General features: G+C 43.3%; 1 protein-coding gene across 6 annotated transcripts in view; it reads left to right on the top strand.

Moving 5' to 3' along the window:
* TNIK (TRAF2 and NCK interacting kinase) overlaps positions 1-20,508 on the top strand; it is a 341,917-nt gene that overhangs the window by 231,822 nt on the left and 89,587 nt on the right. For all 6 annotated transcript variants that reach the window (XM_054580511.1, XM_054580502.1, XM_054580527.1 and 3 more), the window contains exons 9-12: positions 1,853-1,931; positions 10,266-10,441; positions 13,879-13,945; positions 17,838-18,042. In XM_054580511.1, coding sequence (XP_054436486.1) covers positions 1,853-1,931; positions 10,266-10,441; positions 13,879-13,945; positions 17,838-18,042 — 527 coding nt within the window. The remainder of the gene's footprint in view (positions 1-1,852; positions 1,932-10,265; positions 10,442-13,878; positions 13,946-17,837; positions 18,043-20,508) is intronic.

Here is a 20,508-nt window from a genome sequence, read left to right as displayed (position 1 = left end):
TGGATTCAAGCTGGCATATTTAGAAAGCAGAGTCATCTTAAACCAACCAGGAGTCCATTCACTTCTGAGTGGTGTAAGGATCTTAAATTTATGACGGAAAAAAAAGAAAAGGGAGGCAAACTTTGGGTTGTGAGACTTGTTTATTTTATAGATTCAGGGTGTAGTTGATTCTTTAACTACCCTTCCTCCACCTAATGTAAAACTGGGACCAACCACAGAAACCGGACCCTCCAACAAAAATTCAAAGCCGACTTTCAGTGCGTGTGTCACACAAACACTTATGCTCAGCTGCTTTCACTCCTGTGGAAACACTGATGTTTAGGTTTTTAGACTTCCCTACTTATTTCAGGCATGGCCCAGGCTCTGGCTCTCTGAAGAATCTCTCAGATTCCTTGAGATCTGGAATATTGGCCTCACACAGCACCTGTACCAGGCCTGGGTGGCCATGCCACTGACCAAGCGCCTACCTGCTGCCGTGGCAATGAGACTGCACCTCTTACGGCCACTCCCCATCGGTGACCAAGCATGACAGGGACATAAGGCAGCAGCGCATGTCCTGGAAGGCACAGGCTTCCTTTCTTTGCAGGCAGCTTTCACTCCTCAGTTTTATTCCTTCGTTTCCTTAGGCTGGAAGACAGTCTGCACACTTCTGCCCACTTGTTCGCCCTCTCACCTCACGCTGATGAGACTTGCATAGCAATCTGATGACTCTCCCAGCCTTCCCTGGCTCCCTCCCTACTTCCTTTGAGGCAGAAATTTCCCCTTCTCATATTTAACAACACCTTGGTGCCTGCTTTTCAGAGGCCCCTTATTTATAGGACAGGTTGTTAAGATCATATGATTTTTTTTTTTACCTTCAAGTCATCATAATTTTCTTATTTCCCACTCTAGAGTTGGTAGAATTCATACATAGTGTGATTGATTTCAAGTCTGTTGACAAATTTCCCCTCATCCACAATGCTAATAGGCATTTATGAACTGTAAAAATAATATAGTACAGTCTTAAAACCATATTATCATTCTTGATAATATGGTTGAAAGGGCTAAAAATAAATTTCAGTCCACAGAATTCTTTAGCTTTAAGGGAGATTATATTCTTCTAGACGCACAGGAAAAGGTACTCCCAGATATTTGAAAAGTAAACTAGTGAGATATTTTTTATTAAAATAAGAATGTTTGAGTGCTTTCACTATAAACAATAATATCATGTTTATAAGTTGAGAAAGTTTTATAATTTTCCTGCCAGACTTCGTTTGCCTTAATCCTCTGGTCTTCCTGGGGCCAAGGAATGAAGTGAAACAAAAACCCATCAGAAAACCTGGAAAGCCATTGAGGGTGTTTGGAAATATAGGGAGAATGGTGTCTGGTGTAGTGTTTTATACTCAAGATCTACGTAGAGAACATTGCATTTGGATGAGCCTTCGGTGTGTAAGAAATAGATCATAGGTACTCAAAGATCCATTATTTTTAACACTTGAGCTTTTAACTATGTAGAATAACTTAAGCATTTCCATTGTAGTTGTTATCTTGATGTTGTTTACTTGGAATTCTAGGTGGTTATTTATACCAAAGCAAACCTCCTTGACCCTTTAACTTTGTTTCCTTAATTATAAAGTCAAAGTGGAGATGTTACTATCTAGCTGAAACATGTTGTATTTTAAGAGACTCCTGTAATTAGACATCAGCTCCTTCCAGTGCTCACCAGATGGAGGCTCCGCGCTCTCCTGACTCCGCTCGCTGGCCGTGCGTGGACTCAGGGAGCCATTTGGCAGCACTGGCTGCACAGCTAGGACACGCTTGGCGTGAGTTCGGCCTCCTCACTGGAGCTGGCCCTTGTTTTGGTCTCTTGCAGCTCTCTGTGACATGCACCCAATGAGAGCCCTCTTCCTCATCCCCCGGAACCCAGCGCCACGGCTGAAGTCTAAGAAATGGTGAGTTTGGCCCTCAGTGTTTTATAGATCCAAAGGCGGGTTTTCCTGTGATTCTTTTTTGGACTAACTTGAATACTTAGGTCCTGCTGACAGGATTAGACTATATACACTAAGACTTGGTGAGTCGTTTTAATATGAGTCATACATTTCATTGAATAATGCATATTGAGTTACTATAGTAGTTCCCCTTAATCCATGGATTCACTTTCCAAGGTTTCAGTTACTTGTGGTCAACTGCTGTCCAAAAGTATTACATTTCCCCAGCCATCGACATTGTCATGGCTTAATGCTCCAGAATCACCCAAAGCAGGTGACCCTGTGTAGCCTAATGCTACATCACAACGCCTACGTCGTTCACCTCACTTCGTCTCATTGTATAGGACTGTATCATCTCCCATCATTGTATGAAGAAGAAAAGTGAGTGCATCACAGTAAGATATTTTGAGAGACACGTGCACATAACTTTGATTGCAGTTATTGTGATCATTGTTCTATTTCTTTATTAGTTATTGTTGTTAATCTCTTCCTGTACCTAACTTATAAATTAAATTTTATCATAGGCACGTATGTATGGGGAAAAAACATAATCTTTCTAGGGTTCTGCACTGTCTGTAGTTTCAGGCATCGACTGGGGGTCTCAGAATGTGCCCCCGTGGATAAGGGGGGCCTTCTGTATTTGCACAGCAGATCTTTATCCCCACATCTTTCAGGTAAGGAGCTCAGCTAAAATGGATAGTGGAATCCAAGTAATGTCTTTTCTAGTGGCACAGAACATCTCAGAATAGAGGGCAATAGTTCAGAGAATCAGCTCATTAGGTTGACTGCCTTCTCTTCTATTTTTTTAAGACAGTAGTTCTCTAAGTGCATACACATACCTTTTAGTATGTGAGATGGCTTCATGAAACTGCATGAACATTTCTAATTTTTGGTTTTCTAGAGCTTTCTCTTTATGGCAGGCAATACTGGCTTCTTATTTTGAGTAGTGATAGAGCCTCTCTTTTAATAAACTTATTCACATGAAAAAGTGACTTAAAGGAAAAATACTAAGTGAATTCTAGTCTGGGTGGTGTAAGGGTTTGGTGAAAAATTGTGTCAGTGGTACATGGTTGCCTGACGTTTGGGAAACGGATATTGGCAGGTTAGGCCGGACGTTGGACTTCTGACACATTGTACGTATATCAGGGTGTTTGTGCCTAATCAGCCTATAACAAAAATGCATTGCTCCCTCCTTTTACCCTGGCGGCTTTGGTGCATCCTTCCTGATGCCTTCTCAAACCTGTGATTCCCCTTGCACCAGGCCAATTTCTGGACCACCTGCGATCCCCTATACTTTTCTAGAGACATATGCTGGCCAGTTAGAGGGACAGACAGTTCTGCCCCTTGTTGTGCCACTTCATGATTAAGCCCTTGACTGGAGCCCCACTGTTTCTTACCCACCCACCCACAATTTCCCCCTCCACTGTGCGGAGCACAGTCTCGATTAATACCAGTCATCTAGGAAAGGCAGAGCAACCCTGGTGGAACAAGAGGAAGGCACACAGCACCGAGAAAGGGAAGGAGACAGCCGGAAGGGACAACAGCGCAGGAGTTGCCCAGGCTGCAGGAAGAGAGAGAGAGAGTTGCTATTGGTAACAAGGAGGCAGAGCCTTCTCCGCTCCTGCCTCTCCCTCCGGAGGGTCACTGTGGTGTGAGGGGACCGTTCTCTCCCCAGCAACAGCCTTCCATTGGGCGCCCGCACAGCATGTGATCGCTGGGGTGCCCGGGCCCTGCTTCCTTCTTTCTCCCTGCAACAGAGCCCTGGGGAGAGGAGGCAGCTCAGTCCTGTCCCCTGGAAGTGTCTGTGGCGCTAGGTTTCTGCTTGTCCTTCACTCCCAGCCTCCCCATGGGGCCTGCGGTACACAGTGGGCTTCACGCACCTTGTTCCCTTCTACTCTCCCTGCACTGCCACTAGACAGATGTTTCCAGCTTTCCCACAGAGGACAAGAGGGCCATCCACACATAGGTTTTGTTTGAAGAATATTTGTATTAATTGCCAACTGTTATAAATCTGGTGATGGCTCATAACATTTAGATGTCTGGCCTTTGTGCAAAGGTTTGATGCAGTGCCTCCCTGCCAAGGGCCCCTCTGCCCTTTAGGGTAAGAGACTGTCCTTCTGTCCCTGTCACCACCTCTCCCCAGCTCAGAAACTGAAGCCGGTTGATCACCACACGTGTCCTGTTTTCTCTTAACCTGGCCTTCACTGCCCTTTGCGTGACCTGCCTGGCCCCTCTGAAGACTAAATGAACAGCCCCTATACTGGGATTTTAGTTTTCATTGTTCAAAAAAAAAAAAAAATCAACCCTGCGTTGACCTTGTTAGAGAAATACAGACTTTGTGGAACATACAATCTGTCTTTTCTGCTTCCACCCTTGGGCAATGAGAACTTGGACGATACTGCAGGGAGCCAGTCAGTCCGGGGACAGTGAGGAGGCAGGCCAGCTTCATGTCACCTAGCCTCCTTACATGCCCTTGCCTAACTCGGAAGGAAGGCCAGGAAGGAGCAAGAGAGCCGTACTGCCAGGCAGGGAAGGGAAAGTTACCGGCTCTTTGCTAGCGAGCAGGGGAAACAACAGCCCTGGTAAAGCGCTCTCTCCCTTCAGAGCCTGGCCTTGACGGGGCGGTGCACAGCTCCAGCCACAGGGCACGTGGTGTGGCTCCCGTTTTTCCCTAATAGAATTCCAGTTTCTCAGTGCAGAGTGCAGTTGACCCTTGAACCACGGTTAGGAGCGCCAGTCCCTGTGCAGTTGAAAACCCACGTAAAACTTTTGACCCCCCCCCCTAAAAACTCTGCTACAGTTGTTCCTTGATATCTTTGAGGGATTGGTTCCAGGACCCCCATGAATGCTCAAGTCACTGTATAAAGTGACATAAACCAAGGCATACCTGCAGCCCTCCAAACCTGCAGTTGGTTGAATCCTCGGATGCAGAACTTGGGGATATGGAGAGCCCACTCTGTATTTATTGAAAAAATTCACATATAAGTGGACCCATACAGTTCAAAATGGTGTTGTTCAAGGGTGTGTTGTGCTTTGTCTTGGAGAACCAGGTCTACAGTGATTTAAAATGGGGTGTGCTTTAATCCGCTCTTTCTAGTGTTTGGGAGGAAGAGAAGCACTTTGTTTATTTTCCTTTTATTTTTTAAGGGAGGAGACCTCGGTGCCACATCAAAAGAAACGAAACTCCAAAATGTTCTTTTATATCCAGCTATTCTTTGCCTAAATGAATTATCAGTGGAAGTGCACTGTTCTCTGTGTAATATGAACATACTACCAAAGGGGGGCGGCCTTGGGGTAGAGATGGGCAGTGAACTCTTCATTATAAGCATTCTAGTCAAGATCATTTCCAACTCACATTGCTGAATCTGCAACATACAAGGCCTATAAGAAATATGTATGTTGCAGGCTCAGTAATGTATATGTGTGTGTGGGGGTGTGTGTGTATGTAAAGTTAAGATACATATATAATCTTAGCCCCAGCCCTGTCAGACAAATGCTCTGAGTCCTCATTTTACTGATGAGAGCCAGGCTCAGGTAGGTCATGCTCCTTGCACAAGGGTATACAGTCTTTTAGTTTCCTAAGTTTGTAACTCACATTCTTTCTTCTGCACCACTCGGCCTCTTAAGTTCAAGGTTAAAGTGGTAGAGAATGAGCTATACCAGTCTCTTAGTTGCACATTTTTCCTTGTACCTTACTATTGAGGAAAGAAAGGCAGTAGCCCTGTTCTTGCCCCTTTCATTCTAAAAAAGGAAGGAAAGCATCCCTCCTGGCAGGAACCTGGCCCTTCCTTCCCCCAGCAACGTGAGGAGGAGAAGACTCAGAGCTAAGGAAGTCTTACAGTCAGGGGTCTCTAGTCATTGCTCAGCTGGCTCAGTCATTCGGTAGTTCGGTCTCTTGGTTGAATAGAAGAGAGCAAGGTGTGCTCACCTCCATCTCCATGACCTCGCCAGCAAATGGACAGTAGTTGGGACTCCCAGTCCCTCCTCCTGTCTCTGTGTGTGGCTGGGGTCAACCCAGATGGGCCAACCATCTCCCACAAAGGATGTCTTCCCACCACGTGCGCCCACACTCCCCTGCCCTCACACAGGAGTTTCCCGAGGAAGATGGAGATAACTTCGTTCCTTAAAAGACGGTTGGTCTTGTTCTTTTCATGTGCCCTTTGAAGGTGAAGATTCCACACAGGCAAAGCTGTGCTCCGTTGAGATCATTAAAAGAATCATAATTTCTTACCACCAGAAAGAGGTGAAGACTCCCACTTGCGCTTTGGCTGCCAGGCCTGGCGAGGTTACCTGGCCAGTCCAGAGCCCATCCTTGGGAGAGCCAGCCTGGAAGCCTGACCTTCTGCTTTTACTCCAGAACTTACAGTGACTCCTCTTACTTTCTGAAACACCAGTTCTGATTCCTGGTGGGTCACCAGGCACTTTCGTTTTAAGAAATGACAGAGCTACTTATGTGTGTGTTCTAAATAATAGAGTGATAATAGCAAATTCAGAAAATACTTCAAATAGACTGAATTTGCTAGTAATAGTGTAACTTTGGACTTTATTAACGTCAAAACAAAAATTGCTACATGAACTTTTTTAATTAACCTTTTCTGCAGTCTCATTGGCAGTAACAGTCTTGTTGACTCTTCCTACCAGCGTATCTAATCCAAATATATGTGAAGTAACTCCCTCAAAGAACATTATATTATTCAATTCAATAGAAATGGAGAGACCGTCTCAATTTCTACTCCCAGCCCTCAAGACACATATTTAAGCCTGGTGATGGCTAGAGATTGCTGGGACATCGTCATTGTCGTTGTCATCATCATCATAACAACAATAATAACAAACACAACTATAGCATTTATGTGTGCAAATGCATGTACATACATGTAGCAAGCACCATTGTAAGCATTTTTCATGAATTAATTCATTTAATTATCACAACAGTCTTCTGAGATAAGTACTTAACGACATCCACGTTTGCAGCCAGGGGAACTGCGGCACAGACAGTCACACAGGAAGTGATGGAGGCTCAAATAGAAAAAAAGGGTAGTTCTGGGCAAAAACGTTTTAAAGGTCAAAATACATTTAGGGAGTCAGTTCTGTGATTACTGAAAACTTTTTGCCTGTCTGGTTATAATGATTAATGTAATAATCTTTTGAGCATTTTTAATTCCTTTAACACAATTTATTATATAAACAGGAAAGACTGGGAGGATAAAGTATCCAGTGACATTGGTATTATAAGAACTAATGTCTCAGACTTTAAGCTCCAATCATTAACATTTATCTCTCCATGCCAACTCTTGGGAAATTAGTATTACTAATCTTAGGCATTTCTTTAAAATAAAAAAGACAACTAAATTACTGGCAGCAGAGATTCTAACAATAAAGTCATATAAATGTACTTTAAACCCTTAAGACCACTCAGCAAACAGCCAGGTGGTGTTCAACACAGGTGAAGTGTTTTTAGTTTTAATTAAATGTATAATTAAGTATATTGATTCTTTGGTCACACTAATTTAAATAAGAGGCAATGAATCTTTCTTTGAAGACTTGTTGTAAGTAAGCATTTTTTTCTCTTCAAACACAGTGCCATTTGCAGAAGATGTGGAATACATTTCCAGCTTCGCGGTTCTGCATCTTGCCTCCCCCACCCACCCATACGCTTTGAGCCCACAGTTATCCTCTTGAATATCTCTTGAGGTTCTTTCCCACCAGGATAGATTCTGGAAACGTGACCCTGTACCAAGTGGGTTCCATGAAACTTCTTGAACACATTTTCATCCTGGAGATTCCTCTGACTTTTTTGAGGTGCCAGTATCAGGGAATGGAATGGGCAGTCTGTTAAGCCTGGATCTCATTTTTAAATTGGGCATGATTTATTTATCATCCTCTAATTAATAGCCGACCACTTTATAAAAAATGAACACTTCCTTCTACTTGCAAGTGGAAAAAAAAACTTCCATTTGCATTCCTTGTGAATATTTAATAGTCTTCTGTCTGAATTTGTTTTTGTTTTCATTTTTCTAATAGGGATTTTCTCCTTTTTTTGTTTTTTTTTAAATTGAACCTTTATCGTATATTTTTTTCCATTACCATTTAGTCCTCTTATACCCACTCCCCGCAGCAGTCACCACACTGCTGTCCATGTCCATGAGCCCTTTTTCCTTTTTGCTCAATCCCTTCACTCCCTCACCTCCCCGCTCCACTAGCTGTCATCTGCTCTCCATCTCTGAGTCTGTCCCCGTTTTCCTTGTTAGTTCAGTTTGTTCATTAGATTCCACATATGAGTGAAATTATATGGTATTCGTCTTACTCCGACTGGCTTATTTCACTTAGCATAATGTTCTCCAGGTCCCTCCGTGCTGCTGCAGTAGGGACTTTCTACCTAGAAAAGCACCGTGCAGAGTTTGTTTATTTCTTTATGCATGTTAATCTCATTCAGTTATTCCTTAGGGGAGATTCATGAATTCATTATAGGTTGTTGGGGTTGTTTTTTTGTTTTGTACAAGGTCTCTCTTTAGGTGGTATCACATTTGTGCCTCCGAAGATTTCCCTGGTGGATGAGAGAAAGCCTGTCCAACAGTACTCTCCAAGTCTGTACCATGAGCACAGATTTGAAGGTGGCCCTCTGACAGCTCTTGTCCAGAACTCTCAGCTGGTAACCCTTCATGCATTCAGGTTTATCAAACGTGTAAGAGCAGGTAGGGTGCTCATGGTACAGACATGACGCAAGCATGTCCGACCACTGAGGGTTGTTGCCAGTGTGGAGAGAGCAAGTGGGGACTGAAGGACTTAGAGGGAGGCACAGCATGTCTGTAGTGCTGTCACTATTTCTAGTCCAATCCTGATTCATCCTGGGGTGACCCCAAGCATAGAAGGTTACCTTTACTTCTATGTAAACTAATTTAAAAGCTTGAACATAGCTCAGAATTTTAGGGAGGAAAAAATACCAATAATTCGGTATTTTAAAAAGAGGGGAAAAGGTGAGAAACTGCTTTGACCTGGGCAGGACTGAACAGTGGTGCATATAAGAATGTCCTTTTGTATTTGAATGGTGCAGAAGATGCTCACCATTGTATTCTGATTGGTGAGGATACATTTCAGGCCTTAAGTAAACGTACATGCAAGCACACACACACACACACACAGAGGCTTGCCCTGGGCCTCCCAGGAAACTTGGGGAAGGCTAGCTCCTGGAATCTGTTCCTGTAACACCACAGTGCTTCACAAGAGGGCGACAGAGAGCACAAAACAGATTACCTTCCTGCTCTGAGGAGAGGGGTGACCAGGGCTCCGCCAAGGTCTGGGAGGGTGATGTGCTGTGGAACACCTTAGAAAGGCATGCTGTAGAGTCATGAGCTTAATTATTTATCATTCCGGAAAATAATAAATTCAGCAAAAACATGCATGATCAACTCATGAATCATAGCTAAAGTCCACCGTTAATTTCTACTGCATTGTGTACTTGCTGCCCTAATCATTGGTGTGATGTCTTACATCATCTCCTGACCCTGTGGGTCTGTGGCACAGGGTGTATCTTTGAAGAAATATTGCCTGTATAGAGGGAGATAATTTGCTGCTGGTTATGAACTTAGTCCCTTATAGTTAAGTTTCCACGTCCTTGGGTTGATAGCAAACACATACATATATCCTCTTCTAATGAATTGGAAAGCAAAGTTCAAAAATGATTCAGAATTTACCAGTTAAATTTTTTTTCTTAATTTTCACTTTGCCATAGAATAATCTTGCTTATTTTTACTAAATGGCCTCCCCAATCCAACCTTGGTTTTCCTTTTCCCAGCTTGCATTTCTGCCTCACTTAGACAACACACTTCACTGTCCCCTGATATATAGTGTGCTCACTCCCCGCTGTAGTTTTTCACTGATTTTATGCCTCCTTGAATTGTCCTTTCCCCAAAGTGATTTCCTCCTAATTGTATAAGACCCGGCTCTGGTTCTCTTATTCCAACAGAACTTCCAGGTATGATTCCCAGCAGGGTCTTTTACTTCTCTGGTTTCTTTTGGTTTTCTGTGAGATATTATGTATAAACTGTGCAAAAAAATACATACTTTTCACATATATCACTACCATGGATTCCACAAGTTGTGTGTTGATGGTGATGATGCCTAAGAACCCATTGTGCCTAATAAAGGGCTAGACCCACTTTGTGATGGGTTGATCTCTATGTTGGCCGGCTGGACCTATTTTTCTTTATTCTTTTTTAATTCCAACATCTCAAAAAAATATGTTTGCCTTTCTTTGGATTGTCTTTTAATCTGTGGTTCATCTCTTTTGTTTGGCAGGTCAAAAAAATTTCAGTCATTTATTGAGAGCTGTTTGGTAAAGAATCATAGCCAGCGACCAGCGACAGAGCAACTGATGAAGCATCCGTTTATACGAGACCAACCTAATGAACGACAGGTCCGCATTCAGCTTAAGGACCATATCGATAGGACAAAGAAAAAGCGAGGAGAGAAAGGTTAGAAGCACATTTGTATTTCAACAAGGGAAACAAAAGATCGAGTGAGTCCTGAGCTCTTGATGTATTTGAAGGTGACTGAGGGGATTTCAAATGGCCCTGCATTATTCTTAAGTGTGAGGGGCTGCCCCCGAGGTCGTGGCTTGTGGGCATCAGTGGAGTGCCATGCTGAATGGAATCTTTCACGAGAGAATAGAACTGCGAGAAATATTACCTTCTCCAGACGCTGAACAAAGAGAGTCCTGTTGAGTGATACTATGGAGCGGTTTCATATGACAAGTGGTTTTCTTAATTCAAATGAATATTCATGTTTTGAAGACTAAAAATCTACAGAAGACAGACAACCTAAAAAAAAATCTAGTTGACATTTTTCTATGCTGGCAGTTTTCAACATTTGAGTTTTATGCTAGAGGTTCATGTCTAATTTAGTTATTTGGAAGTCAGAATGAACGTTCTTACAGTCTCAGTGATAGAAAAGAGGTTGCTGGGCTTTTTTTTTTTTTTAATAGTGGTCATAGGCCACTCCATGAATCAAAATTTTAAAGGGACTTTTTTAAGGTGGTATGTCAGACATGCAGCCATTCCAGGTAACCTTCTCTAAAAAGGAACTTTAATTTACTGTGGGTACATAGAGTAGATTAAGTGCTCAGAACCCTGTTTTCAGATTCAGATTCTGAGTTCAAATCTAGCTCTGCCCTTTAAGAGTTAGGTGAACTTCTCCCTAGTTTTCTAATTTTTAAAATAGGACTGGGTTTATAATAACTAGTATTGACTGGCATTGTTGCAAAGATTAAGTGGGAGAGTGCATGTAAATTTCTGAATACAATGTCTGGAACATGGACATCCTCAGTAAGTGTTATCTATTCTTATTTAGACAATTCTTTATTGATGTCTAATTTTCCAGTACTGTTCAGGGTTACTTTCTGAGAACCTCCGACCTCTCTGCCCCTGACCAATAGGAAGGGATAAAGTTTGTACCTCAGGTTATTTTCACATTTTGGTGTTACAGACTCCGGAATGTGAGTCAGAACTCTCCACCCCATGAAAAAAATAGACTATTTTTAATGTGTTCCTTCTCTGCAAAGTAGAAGAGTAACATTTTAGGCGGTAGGGATACTCAACTGTTACATGGAAATTTAAGGAACCTAATTCTGATGAGACTTAGAGCCTCATTTTGGTCTGCTCCCCAAGAAAGAGCACTGATCAAATATCTTATTCCGTTTGCTCAGTTTGATCAAATGACTTAATTTTCTCCCTTTAATACTTTTCTACTCTCAGTCACTCTAAGACCAGCTTTTGGTTGAATCAAACAGTTTTTAAAATTTTATTAAATTTATTAGGGTGATGTCAGTTAATAAGATTATATTAGTTTCAAGTGTACAGTTCTGTAATACATCATCAGTATATTACACTGTGTGATCACCACCCAAAATCAAGTCTTATATTTCCATCATCACATATTTGACCCCTTTAGGCTCTTCTACCTCCCCCAACTCCTCTTCCTTTCTGGTAACCACTGTAGAATCAAACAATTTTAATGTGCGTTGCTTTATGATTTTTTTACCTCATATCTTTTCCTTAAAATATGTTGACACATGCTAATTTAAGCCAGTAATATAAAAGCAATCAAACCAGATTCTGGAGAAATATTATAATTAGGAGGCTGATAAATGAAGGTTCTACCCTAGAGAGTAAAAATAATTAGATTAATTGGGTGCTTTATTCCTTGTTATCATTCCCTTTAATAGATAAAATCTCTTCATTTTACTTTGAATTCTGTTGATTCATTTCAGGAAAGTTTGGAATATTAAACTTTTAATGTAGAATATTGAAACACTTTATGAAGGTTCTTTACATTTCATAAGTGGACTAAAATTGAGTATGTGAAGCTAACTTGTGATTTTAAAAAATACACTTAAAGCCATCACACTTTCGGCTTCATTTTTTTTTTTTTTAATCCCTTTAATGGCTAAACGGTATGGAAGGCAAAGTGTGTTAAAGTTTATGATCAAATGCAGTAGTCCTCAGCATGTATCTGCTGCCCCTGGTGGCAATATAAACTAATTGCAGTTTTAATTCCTTCTTACGGGTGCACAAATATCTGCCAAATTGTAATTACTAATCCATGGCTATGAAAGTATAACATTAATGTGACATTACCCTCCCTTGGTCGAAATGAAAAGTTCCCCCAAAGGAGCCCACTGCCCACAGAAAAGTTCTCGGTGTGGTTTATGGAAGGATCAGCAAGCCATATCAGACCTGCTAGCCTTTCTCACGCCACCTGCTTTTCTTATGCGCGGATCTAGCCACTCACAACTCACTGTTTTTTGAATATGTCATGCACTCGGATACTGTCAGCCACTGTCAGGTGGTTATTTTGCTTAGAAAGCTCTTTTCTCACCACTTTCAGCTGCCATCTGCCTGGAAAAGGGCCAGTGACCTTCTAAGGCCATGCTCGTTTCCCCTCAAAGATTTCTCTGTGCCCCGTCTACAGTGGACTTAGCTGCTTCTTTTTCTGATATCACATTGCAATTTTGTGAACTTCTATTTAGCATATAATATGTTGGAAGACTAGTTTTAAAATTGGAAAAGTTTTGTATTGAATTCTAAATCCAAAGCCCAGATTTATTAATGAAATGACATTGGTCATATTACTTAACCTCTTATAATCTCAGTATCTTCATTTGAAAAACAGGTATTATTTTAAAAGATTCTTAAAAGAATAAATGGGAGAACATGAGTATAGCCTCTAGCATGGTGGCTGGTGTGGGTGATACCCAACAAAGATTAGTTCCCTTTCTTCATAATCATGGGGACTCTAATTTGTTATTTGTCCCTCTTGCCCATTAGATTCTTCCAAAGCAAAGACTCAGTCTTATTCACTGTTGCATGTTAAGTTGCTTAATATAATATTGAATTAAATAGATGTCCCCAGCGGGTCAATTAAAACACATTTAACTATATTTTTAATAGCACATATTGTCAAAAGTATCTGTCTGGTATGTATCAAGATATCTAAAAGCAATTTGTGAGTCCATATAAGTCATATTAAATTTCCTACTTGAAAACCGATTAATACGGTCCATAAATTAACAGTGAGCCAATAAAAGATTCATTGAGGTATTGAGGTAGTTCTATATACATCATGAATTAACACAAACTGAAAGGTGATGTTTCCATTCCTCATTTTCACTTCCTTGTGAACACCGTTAGGGACAGAGATCTGGAGTTGTCTGGGACACTATTAGATGTGGTTAATTCCATGTACTTGAATCCAGCTGATAGGAACTCTTGGAGCTCAAATCTGGAGGCCTGGATCTCAGAGTCAACAAAAGCTCTTTGGACCTCAGTTTACTTACCTATAAAACAAGGGGGATGGGTTTTACAGAGCTCTGGTATCTTTTTTATGCACTAACCTTCTGTGAATTTCTCTATAGATGAGACAGAATACGAGTACAGCGGAAGTGAGGAAGAAGAGGAGGAAAATGACTCAGGAGAGCCCAGGTAGGAGAGCAAATGCCGGGTCTTCTCATTTTCACATTCTGCATTGTGCTTGTGTGAAATTCACTTCCTGTTGATTTATAGGTTCATTTTTAAGAATCCAGCATGGTGGTCTTATTTAATTTATTGCCTACAAGCATGCTCATTAATTTGGGAAAATTTCCCTAGGCAGACTCCTATGTAAAATGTGGGAATCAACGTATTCGTTATCATGTCCCCCAGGATTTATGGCCTCTATTCTAAGACCTTGTTTCCTCACATATGTAATGTGTAGAATGGGCAGGAGACAACTATCTGGGTAATGCAGGGCTAAAAGTACCTGAAACTACCACTTTCTGGAGACCTAAGTGGTATTTTTGGACTTGAGTCATTCAGTTCATTACTTCGTACCTTTGAGAAGCCCATTCAGGCAGCCATTGTCCTTGTCACGCGCCTTGGTGTTTTCACCGCAACCTAATCCAAGAGGAAACAATTTCCAGGAAATCAAATTACACTTCAGAGTCGAACCCTAAATAGAGACGTTCACGTCCATTCCTGTTGTCACATGTTGAACCCCAGAATCAAGTGCTGCTTTAAGATTACCATCTCTACGTTTTGAATTTCACTTGACTTTGATTTTGACTTCCTTCTAGCCTGTGTTTATAAATAATTAATGCCGGTGTGCTCGCATTGCCAGGATTCTCTCGCGTGAGAGAATTCAGCTGGCAGCTGTTTGGTGAATCCAGGGGCACAGTCACACACATCATGGCAGGCACACTGTACATGTAAAACGAATTAACTGGGGAAAATGCACAAGTTGAAATGTCACTGGGATGTATGGGTCTTCATCCGTCAGAGTTTAAGGAGTGGAGCCCAGTGTTCAAGAAGAAGAAGCAGTTCCCACACTGCTGAGGCAGAGCTTCCTGACCAGGGAAGGGGCCTACTCAGCCACTGCTGCTGGAGTGAGCTGGCGGGATCCTTCCTGGAGCTAACTCAGACCTACCAAGCTGGATTGTCGCTGAACCACTGGAACAGAGTGGGACTGAGCTTGCCGCGCCACCCAGTTTTTCTCTGTTCACCTGCCAACAGGACTTCTCAAGGTCAAAGACTGAGAGATAATTCTTTCCTTCATTCTGATATGTAACATCTTGGCCACCCCCGGCTTAGCTGCATAAATATGATGAGTGTCAAGTAGTGACATGGTAAATGATCATTCTTGTGAAGCAAAGGACCTGGGGCCCTGCTTTTAGAGAAGTTGTACACTATTTTTCCAAACCTCGCCCAGACTCTCATGTCAGCCACTCTGATCTCTCCCTAGAGAACTGAAAAGCCCCGTTTTAACTAATGCTTGCTTACATGCCAGGAGTGACTTAGTGAGCTGACCTAGCCATGCCTTAGCATTCTATAATTGTAACATGTCATCATATTGCATTGAAGATTATGTTCCAAGTCCTGTTGTTATGGACACATCTAATTAATCTTCATGAAATTCTGAAATGCAGAAGGGAACAGTGGTTATCTCATTTTAGAAATGAGGTAACAGTCCAAGGGTGGCAACCTGGTCATACACCAATTTAATGATTCAGTCAGTAATACAGCTCAGATCACCTGACATTGATTTAACTCACTTAATGTTAACAGAGCATCCTCGTGTGCATGTGAGGTTTCTGAAACAAGCATTATTCTTTGGGGTTTGTTTTAGAGTTCTACACAAAGACTGAGAGTTTTAGAGGAGACTTGTTAGTAGAATCCAAGCATTGTCTATGGAATGTCACAAACAGACGCTTTTTATGTCTTTTATAGCTGTATTTCACATAGCACACTAACCACTCTCCAAAACAGAATGACCACCTCCTCGACTGCCACCGAAGTGGCTTCTCCCCCAGCATTTTCCATCCCAGTTATTGTCACCACCACTACCCAGGTACTAAGACCAAACCTGCAAGTCATCCTTCACTCCACATATTAGGTCCACCAACAGGTTTCATTATCTCTGTCCCCAGATGATTCTCCCAGCCTCCATCCCCTCCTCTCCCTCCCCAGAGCCGCTACAGTAGCAGCCCGACTGGTGGCCTTGCCTGCCCTCCTGCCCCCTGCACTGCTGCCTATTCAGATCACATTACTCTCCTGCTTAACCTTTCGGTGTGTGGCTTCCAAAGCCATACACTGCACCCTCACGGCCCTGCCTCTCTGACCTCCTCTGTACCAGTCTCCCTGTCATTCATTCTGCTCTGGAGAAGGTCAGATGGAGTTCAGTTACTCAAAGAGGTGACACTTTTTTTCCCACCACAGGCCTCTATACAGTTGACCGTTAAAAGTTTTGAACTGCACAGGTCAGTGGATACATAAGGCCGACTATATGCATTGATCTATGCCATTTATACAAGGGACTTGGGCGTCTTTGGATTTTGGTATCTCCAGGGGATGGGGAGATCCTAGAACCAATCCCTCATGGATGTTGAGAGATAACTAAGTTTGGGGGCAGTCAAAAGTCATGCACAGATTTTCTACTGTGTAAGGAAGAGGTCAGTACCCCAGTCCCCACATTATTCAAGGGTCAACTCTAGCTTTTTTTTTTACCCAAAGTGTTCTTTCCCTACTTTCTATGACAGATTCTTCATTTGAATCTCAGCTCAACTGTCACCTCAGAGAGGTCTTCCCTGACCATCTCATCCAAAGCAAAACCCTTAATCCTCACCTGGCCTCTGTCACGCATGAACTATCACACTTGATCTTCTATAGATCCTTTCAGTACCTGAAATTATGTTATTTATAATTATTGGTCTGTCTGCCTAATTATTTTTCTGTCTTCCCCACAAGATAACTCTAGAGAGAGAATTAGGTTACCTCCTGCCGTATCCACTAGAGCCTATGATAGAGCTCCTGTTACATTGCAGGCACCCAAGGATTATTTAATGCATTTATTTCAAGTGAGAGCTGCCAGAAAGATTAAAAGGACTAGGTTTGTATGAACAAACAGGAGCCACTCTCTACCTGTCTGTTAAGCTGTTGTGTCCATAACTTTGAGTGATACACGTACATTTAGATGGTGATTAAGACAGCCATCAGCCACCAGTGTTTTTGGTGTCCTCCGTCCCCTTGTTCTCTCTGTCACATGCGTGCACACACACACATGCACACGCACATGCTCAATCATCATTTTACAGACGATGTAGAACTGAGGCTCACGGTGCTTAAAGGGGACCTAGGAAATCAGTGCAGCCTCCGTGGCCACAACCAAACCATTTAACTTTCACTTTCACAGTGCGGTATCAAGGCAAGTCCTCAAGCCTTGGACTCGGCCAACTCGGGTTCAGGTCCCGGCTCTGTCAGCCTTGGCTCCAGCACTTCCCCTCCCCTGCTCACCGCATCTCCCTGTAAGCGGCCTGTCCTTTGCCTCCTGGGTGCTGGTGACAGCAGTCAAGGAGGTGATGTGAGTGGGGTGGCCTGCACTTCTCTACACAGAGTGGGCCCCCTCACTGCTCCTGATTAACTTTTATCTTCTGGCTTTGTTCTTGCCTTTCTTAGACATAAGCTTATGTGGGGCTTAGGGCTTGCACACACACTAAAAACTTTAGAAACAGATCTTTGCCGTGTCACAAGGGTGAGAGAGCAGTGTGGATGGTCATGGAGTGAGGTGGTGACTTCAGGAATGAGATATCCCTCTAGGGATGGTGACAGCATGTGCCTGCAATAGTCACACGGAAAGGGAGTCTGGGTACTAGTCTCTTAGCTTGACTCTTTCTTTTGGGGGTGAGTAATGTAATTCATGTAGGACCTAAGAGCCTGTCCTTGAACATGTAGCTTCTTTAGCTGCCTACAGGGGAGTTGTTTGCCCTGATCTCCTCCCCCAAGACCCACGGTAGCAATTGCTCTTGCCCCATGCGGGGTCCTAATTTCGTCCTCCTGCCCACAGCTCCATTCTGAACCTGCCAGGGGAGTCTACACTGCGGCGGGACTTCCTGAGGCTGCAGCTGGCCAACAAGGAGCGGTCTGAGGCCCTGCGGAGGCAGCAGCTGGAGCAGCAGCAGCGGGAGAACGAGGAGCACAAGCGACAGCTGCTGGCAGAGCGCCAGAAGCGCATAGAGGAGCAGAAGGAACAGCGGCGGCGGCTGGAGGAGGTGAGCACCGCTCTGGTCGCCTCTGCACACTCCACACCTCCTGGCCCAGGTCGACCCTGGGTGTCCACCCCTGTGGCCCAGATCCCGCCCCTGAGGTCGGGCCCTCGCCTGCTTGGAGCACACAGATCTTAACCGCAAGGGAGGAAGAGGCCGAACGCTCTTAGAAGTAAAGGGCTTGCCTTGGTTGGCAGGGTGTGACCTTGATATAGCCACCAGAAAAGCAGGGGAAGGCCACCACCCTTCAAGCCTAGCTCAGATATCACCTTCCCAGTGAGGCCTCTTTGAGCCCCTTACTTAAAATCGCACCCCCTCTCTCCAGCACGTCCTCTGTTTTTCCTGCTTTATTACTTTTACGCAGCTCCCATCACCTTCACACACACTCTGTATGTACTTTCCTCTGCCTGTGTCTCCCCGCTGGACTGTAAGCCCCTGAGGACAGGGCATTTTGTCTCTTTTATCCCTGATGTATCACTAGTGCCTGGAACAGTGCTTAGCACACAGTGGATGCCTCATAAGTACATGTGGAATGGATGAACTAATGTGTGAACAAATGAGTCAGTGATTGAGAAGTGAAATATGCGAGGTCTGTCCAGAAGATAACCAGCCATGAAAAATAAAGACATGTATTGAAGAAGATAGAAGATACAAGAAACATTATACATAGGACAATGATGCCTCAGTCCACTTCAAAGTAGGCACCTTGGGACCTCACACAGTTCTCCCAATCGCCATCAGTTGTCCCATTGTATTTTCCTGAATCTCATCAATGGTCTGAGATCTCTTCCCTCTGAAAGGTGATTTTAGTTTGGGGAAAAGCCAGAAGTCACAGAGCACCAAATCTGGGCTGTAGGTGGGCTGGGCCACCTGGGCGATTTGATGTTTCACCAAAAAACTCTGCATGAAACTTGATGTATGAGCACGCATATTGTCGTGATAAGGCTGCCAATCACCAGTTGCCCACAGCTGTGGCCTTCTGAATCTTCCGAATAGTTTCCATGGAGGAATGTTCAAGCTTAACACAAAATTTGATACAGATATCTTGCTCTACTTGCTCAGTCATTTGGAATGCGATGGCCACACAGTACACACACTCAATGGCATCTACCGCCCCCACTGACTACTACAGAGGGGTAGTCATTGTTTATGCTTGTGCATTCCAGTCCACTCTCCTTGGCTGCCAGGTTAGATCTATGTGGCACAAACCATTCTCATTATATTAACAATGACTGGGCTTTTTCCGGACAGACCTTGGAGGTGTTAACTAGACTACAGTCAATAAGCAGATAAGTAAAATGTCAAGTGTGGGAAAAGCAGGGCATGCTTTTATTGATAACTCCTTTGTTATTCCTCTGAACACTGAGGAAAGCATTTCCAAGTCCTCCCAGATAACCTTTGGTACCCAGGGCCTGTCTTCCAGCTTGTGGGCAAGACTTGCCTTTACCTGCAGGCATTGCTCTCATTTTTGTGGAAAATCATACCACCTGCATGGCTGGTCCTGGGTGAGGCCCTCACTTCTGTGGTCTTACAGACATTTATTAAAGCCTACTCTCCAGAACCTTGCTCTGAGGCCTCCTTCCTCTGCCAGATGAATCAGTACCATAGATAATTAGGAAACTGAGAGAGCATAGGAAGTTGGATGGCAGATGACAGGTTCACTGACTGCACAGTAATGAGGGAGTAATTGTACAGTTTTCCCAAACACCATCATACTCCTCATCAACTGTTTATAGCAATTCCCTTGCGTTGTCAGATGGCCGCTGCAGGTAGAGGGAAGTGAACTGCAGACAGCAGGAGCAGATTGCTTTTTAAATGGCTCATCCAGGTCCAGCCTCCCAGGTTTAAATCAGTAAGGGCCTCAGTTCAGTTTGCAATAAATCTTGTCAGCCTTGTTTTTATATCTCTGGAATATTAGTATGCAAACCAGCAGCAACAATACCCAACAGCTGCAATTATTGAATGACTTCTGTGTGCCACGGACTGAGTGGGGTGCTTTGCTCATATATAAGATCTCGTCTAATATCATGATCTCTTTGCATAGATTTGTCACTTCTCATACCAAGGCTATGTAATCTCCATTCAGTAAGAAAAAACTGAGGTCCAGGGAGGGCAAGTAATTGGTTCCATGCACAGGGCCGACAAGTGCAAAGCCAGGGTTCACACCATGTCTCCCTGATCCCATTGTCCATGTGGACCCTGAAATGGTAAATGTAGATAGATACCAGAGCTTTGAAATGAGAATCCTCAAATTGGACCTTGTAGGCTCCTGCAAGCAGCAGTAGGCAAGTGAGGCTCTCTCCCATCTAAGTAGATAAATCTGTAATATTGTCTGTGTGCAGAATGCTCAACACATGAGAAGACTGAAGCTCACCGTGTTCTAGTCTAGGACTTGCACTGGTGTAGACAGAGGCCCTGTAGTGCTGTGGGGAAGAGGCCTCCCTCCAAAGGAGCGAGCAGAGACAGAGGTGG

Source organism: Pteronotus mesoamericanus, unplaced genomic scaffold, assembly GCF_021234165.1.
Source record: "Pteronotus mesoamericanus isolate MK-2021 breed Mesoamerican mustached bat unplaced genomic scaffold, CSHL_Meso_final contig_116, whole genome shotgun sequence".
Lineage (NCBI taxonomy): Eukaryota > Metazoa > Chordata > Mammalia > Chiroptera > Mormoopidae > Pteronotus > Pteronotus mesoamericanus.
Note: the sequence above shows the minus strand (reverse complement) of the source record. Positions and strands in the feature narration are given on the sequence as shown.